Here is a 6,084-nt window from a genome sequence, read left to right as displayed (position 1 = left end):
AATGGTAGTAAATACTACGAATCGTTTCAGAGCGTATTATAGCGAAAAGCAAACATACCAACTCAATACAATTGTTTATTTTATTAGTTAAACAGTAGAGATACTAATTACCTAAACAGTTTTTTCAAATACGCAAATATGAGTTTTAAAACAACGTTGGAGATGCATTGTCATATTAATAAAAAAGGTTTTAAGTCTGACCCTCACTCACCCTTCAGAGTTAAGAGAAATGTACTTAAAATTCTAAGTATATGTAGTTTTTACTGACGGTAGGGCTCGAAATAAATTTGCTTTTTTGATTGCAATATGAAGGGTGAGGGAATGTTAAGGGTATATGTATATATAACCTAATACCAAAAGACTCTATACATAATATTAGCATTTTTATTAACTCAAAGGCATTAAAAGAATCATAATAATGTTGAAAAATAACTGAGAACACCCAGTGCTAGAACATGTGAATCTTAACCGATGATTGCGAGTTCAAGCCCAGGCAAGCACCGCTTTTCATGTCCTTATTTATGTTTACAATTCTAAGTGAAAAGTGAGATGATGAGGAAATTTGCATGTCTCAGAAGAAAATCTCGTGTGTCCAGCTGAATCTTTTATGAAATTAAGATAACATTGCTCTTTTTTATGTCAGTTGAAAACAAAAAAAAAACAACAAATATTACTTAAACATTTATTTTTAATTGTAATTATTGGCAGTTTATAAAATGTAATATCAAAATACATAATAATCGATTATTAAAAATATTACTTGTCTATGAGAACTTTATGTTACTTATTTCTTAAAATAAAAAATAAAAATGTTTAGTATACATTTTTTATCTGTATCTTTCAATTTAATAGTAACAATATACTCATACTTAATCTCTGATTAAAAACAAGAAATATCAATTAATGTTGGTAAATGCTTTGTACAACATCTGGATAATAATCACGAACTTAGTATTATTTTAATTTCAACATTAGAACCATTACCAATATATATCAATAAGTCGAATAACTTTGAGTTACAGTCTGATTATTAACATAATTATATTTTTAAAAACAACATTTAAAAAACTAGGAATATCTCTAAAGTTACTGGCCGCATAAGCCAACGGTGGTGAGATTTTAGAACAATTTATTATATTCACTACTGAGAATACGACCTTTTGTTTAAAATATGCACCCTTTCGCTTTAAACTAGTTATGACATTCAAGTAACAACCCCTTGTCTTTGCTGATACATACATAACTTCATACCATAATCTGGGTGTGTTTGTTAACAGAACGGTAACAGGAGAATAGACGGGAGTTTGAAGTTTTATAAAATAATAGCACTGCAGTTGTTTTGTTTTAACGCTATCGTTATTAACAATCATTCTCTCTTTATAACTTTGTTAAATCTATTTGATAGTTCATCAAGCGAGAAAGAGACAAAGCTATTTCTGTCTTCAATATTATCACATTGTTTAAGCGACCTGTAACTATAGTACATCAATTATTGTCATAATTAAAACATTAAATAATGAATAATGTGACCTATACATATCATTTACCGTGTATCTCAACCATACTGAGATTACCCATTTCGCAACACCATTTAAAGAAGAAAATTATCTTAAAATTAACTTCTATTGTACAATGGCACTTGCATAAAAATACAGACAAATACTTTTTAATTGTGCGTTATACGCAACTTAAATCTAGGTCGTATTTACATGTTTCCTTTGCCATTTATATTTAGGATTTTAAAAAAAATACGTGTGACATTCTATATTTAGACATTATCTTTGATTTTTTTTTAAATATAAATAACCAACGCAATTATCAGCCATTCCATTAAAAATTGTAAATTTTTTTTTATTAATATATTTTGGCAAAGGATTGTATTCCTATCGCAAACGTTTCAGTCACGCGTAAGATAAAACCTATTTTCAACAATAATTACCAAACTAAATACTTGCTACAGCCAAAAAAAAAACAAAATTGTCGATCTTAATACAGTTACTATTACACAAATAATAGTAATAAAAATGAATCAAATATCCCGTCATAGTATGTGACTAGAATTTTATATAATATATTGGCCAAACAATAAAATAATCATGCCTTTGATAAAAAAATAATGTCTATGACACACCAAGCGAATAAAAGTTATCCAGCAGACTTGTCTTAGATACTTTCTGTTGCCAGATTACATTAAAACAAATACTTAAAGTGGAGATCAATGAGTTTTACAAAGTCTATACGCAGACACAGGTGCACTTCATATTCTCCAATGGACCTACCATCTTAACTACTAAAACTAATTCAGTCGCATGAAAAACTGCGGGCTGATACTGAGAAAAATCAGTAACTGTTTGAAGCCACTGCTCGGCCCCAGGGCCACTTGATATGCAGCCCCACAAACTACTGGACTAAAAAGGCAGTCAAACATCTTATGTTAAGTTTTGCTTAACTTTGGTTCCTTTAAATAATATAAACATTAACCAAAGGTAACTTATGTTAAATTTAATCGTAGATCTTGTGATTGATAAATAAGTCTTACGTAAGAATATTAAAAAGAATAATTGATATCGGCATTGGCATTTGTCTAGTCGCTAGAGCATCGTATGATATTATTACAACTGAAACGTCAATGACCGCTACGATGTACATATTATGTACATATTCACAATATGTAGAACATAAACACAAAAATAATAACCAAACAAATCAGTCTGTTTACGCTTATTCGTTTGGTGTGATCCAATCTATAATGGATATTATCCAATGAGATTGATTTGATTTTTTCTTCTTTTCATGGATTTCAGAAGACACGAATTATGTTGGTACTAACTTATTCAAATTAGAGATCCATACTAAACGTCTCCTGTGATTCGTCGAATGAAATGGAATTCGAGCGTGGTTTCTGCGCAGGAGTCGCAGGGGATTGCTGCGCGCTCGATGGGTTCTTTAAAAGCGCAGCAGGTAGAGAACACTTGGGTGGTGTCTGTGATATTGGTGACTGTCGTAGTGACATCATAAAAGACCTTTCGTAGACTATGCGAGTGCCTGAAAAAAAGAAAAAAGGTGTTATCGAAAATGTCACGAAAACACATCGCGTACTTAATTTTATGTAAACTCATAATTATAATTCGGTATTATAGAAAATATACATTTTTTTTTTTGAAATAAGCACTTAAATATCATCGTTTTACACGAGAAATAAAACTTATGCTATTACCATTTCAGAGATACCTTATAGAATGCTACCAAGAAGGACTGGCAAACTCATTACTCTTTTACACAAATATGAAATTATCCACGTTTTATTAATTTAATATTAGCAAATATTTGCTTCTGGCACACGAAAATCAACGTTACTTGATGTGGACGGGCAAATAGGCTACATGATAAGTGACCACCCCCCATAGACATTGGCGCTATCAGAAATTGGTCATGCCTTATATCGTCAATGCACCACCAACTGTGGGAACTACAGAACTAAGAAAAGATGTTATGTTATTTGAGTCGGAAGTTACACTGGCTCACTCGTATTTCAAATCGGAACACAAAATACTAAGTATTGCTGTTTGGCGGAAAAATATCTGATGAGTCTGCATGAAGCCACCAAGTATATGATATCGATATATTAATATAAATGATTTTATCGATCAATAGCCCTTGTTTATCAGGATTATATAGATGATAAAAAGCGTGGAGTTAATGCTTGTTTACTCCCAGACATGATATATAACATACATATATAATTGTATTTAACTAACATGACTGTATTTTTAGATGCTGAAAAAGAGTAACTATTGAGTTTCTTGCCGGTTCTTCTCGGTAGAATCTACATTCCGAACCGATGCTAACTTTACTTAATATAGATTGTTAAATGACGATTCAAAAGTGCTCGTAAAAGCTTACTTGAATAAAGTATATTTTGATTTTATTAATGATTTAAATTGGCAATATTTTTCTGCGGGCTCGCAACATACTGTGAGCGAGTAATTTTACGCGTGAGTGAATAAAACGAGAAAATTATATAATTTAGAATCTATTACATGTACTTTTAATAAATTTTCTTGGAGACATTTTCATAAACTTCGTTTAAATGTTAGTAAGTAGGTATTTTCTATTCGAAGATTTTTCATATCTGAAGCTTCGCGATGTAATATAAAAACATTGTAATAAATTTTACGATGTACATTATTACAAAAACAACTTAAGAATTTAAATTATGTATGTATAAATAAAATGTGTATTCTAAATTCAACGATGGCGTCTTATTTACATAATGTTAATAAACATGTGTGACGCGGAACTAAATACAAAATGGCTAGTTATGTTTTATTACTAATAAAAGTATCGTCTAATAAATTATATATAATAATAATATTTTATGTAATTATAATAGTATGGTTATTTAATAAAAAAGTCAATATTATATATTTTTTTATGTATTAATATTGACAACAATAATTTAATTAATATTTATTAAGACCAAGAGTCTTGATACAGATATTACTATGATACTTTATTAGTATAGTTTATTTAAATTTTAATTGCACCTAATCATATTAAATAATCGCTTTTAATGACTCCAAAACTAACCTCTACTACTATTTTTTTTTATTTAATTTGTTTCGACGCCAATATTAAAAAAAAAAACAATAGATCAATTTATTTGTTGTGTCTGATAGTTATCTATCAGACACAACAAATATATTAAAAGGAGGTTGCTTATGCATATATTTTTTTTAATATTTTTTTTACACACAAAAGCACCAAAATTATCCTGTCGACATGTGTATGTATATTGCGCAGCGCAATACAGTATCAAGGTCTGACATAACCGATTAACACGCGGTCGTCGTCACGTCTAATTTTACCAAGTGCAAAGCGAGGCTATATTAATCTAATTGAACTCATTTAATTGCTAGCTAAAGGTTATTTACCTTAACAACGCTTATTAACCCAGTTTATGGTACTATCATTTCGAACACGTGGTATTATGTAATGTGATGTTTATTGACATTAGTGATGTAATTAGTGATAACGGTTATCAATTCAAAAATGGAATGCGAAATTGTTTACGCGAATGAAACTTTTTATTTGAGGTTAATAACACGTGCTAAATAGAGCAATCACTAATACCGACGCACTTGATACAATGAGTTCGATAAATTAATTTAATTTACGTTTTTCGTATAAGTCCAGTTCTAAGCTAATAGCAAAACTGAACCTTGTATATATTAAAATAAGAGTTAAGATAAATCGCTACCTCCAGGCGTGGTAGAGTAAATGGTGCCTCCTGGTGTGCTAGAGTATACATCAGGCATTTGGGCAGGGTCTGTAATGAGGACTCTCCTCGAAGGTATGGCTTGACTGTGCGTCGCTTGCCTTGCAATTGGTGACGCCGACATTTTTAACTATATTCCCTTTTATCAAAGTATTAAATCACAATCACACACAGCTTGCTGATCGGAGTGCCAAGAACTGAGCCGAGGCACGCCGGTGTCTAAAATAAATACGTTCGCCGCATAGCTCGCACACATAGCCGTGACAGTGTAAACATAAGATATATGTATAAGTGTGCACCATCAAAACATTCATAGAATATTTATTATTGAAGATACTCTTAGATAAGACGAATTACTCCTTATACATAATATTCAAGTAACTCTGAGAGACAACTCTGAAAATAAGTTGAAACGAGTCTGATCTATACTATATCATTTTAGTAGATGCAAATAGGTGATTCTTTTTCAGCTTTTACGTACACTGTCTAAACAAAATTATCTGATTATTATTTAATAGGGTTTAAAAATTAAAAAAAAAATCATACATTTATGGGTTAATTTAGTTTCTTGATATTTTAAAAGATTTTAGCGATTTTCTAAAAAAAATCCGACATATGATTATTTGATGTAATAGGTTACTGGTTTCGTGTAGTTTACTGTTAAATGTATGATTGACTGTGCTGAGTACATAAAACAACATTATTATCATATATATTTATTAAGATGTAACAAAAATTATTACAGAAATAAAAAAGGATAACAAATAAAAAAGAAGTACCTTATGAGTATTATTTATACTTAACCT

At 30.1% G+C, this 6,084-nt stretch overlaps 1 protein-coding gene across 1 annotated transcript; it reads right to left on the bottom strand.

Annotated features, from left to right (window-relative positions):
- Positions 1-668: 668 nt before the first annotated feature.
- Thor (thor) lies at positions 669-5,496 on the bottom strand. The gene is made up of 2 exons (XM_026639736.2): positions 5,261-5,496; positions 669-3,045 (listed from the first exon to the last, which is right to left on the bottom strand). Exons 1-2 carry the CDS (start codon positions 5,400-5,402, stop codon positions 2,840-2,842), a joined length of 348 nt encoding a protein of 115 aa, XP_026495521.1. The 5' UTR covers positions 5,403-5,496; the 3' UTR covers positions 669-2,839.
- Between the last annotated feature and the right edge of the window lie 588 nt (positions 5,497-6,084).

This window comes from Vanessa tameamea, chromosome 17 (genome assembly GCF_037043105.1).
Source record: "Vanessa tameamea isolate UH-Manoa-2023 chromosome 17, ilVanTame1 primary haplotype, whole genome shotgun sequence".
In the NCBI taxonomy this organism is placed as follows: Eukaryota; Metazoa; Arthropoda; class Insecta; order Lepidoptera; family Nymphalidae; genus Vanessa; species Vanessa tameamea.
Note: the sequence above shows the minus strand (reverse complement) of the source record. Positions and strands in the feature narration are given on the sequence as shown.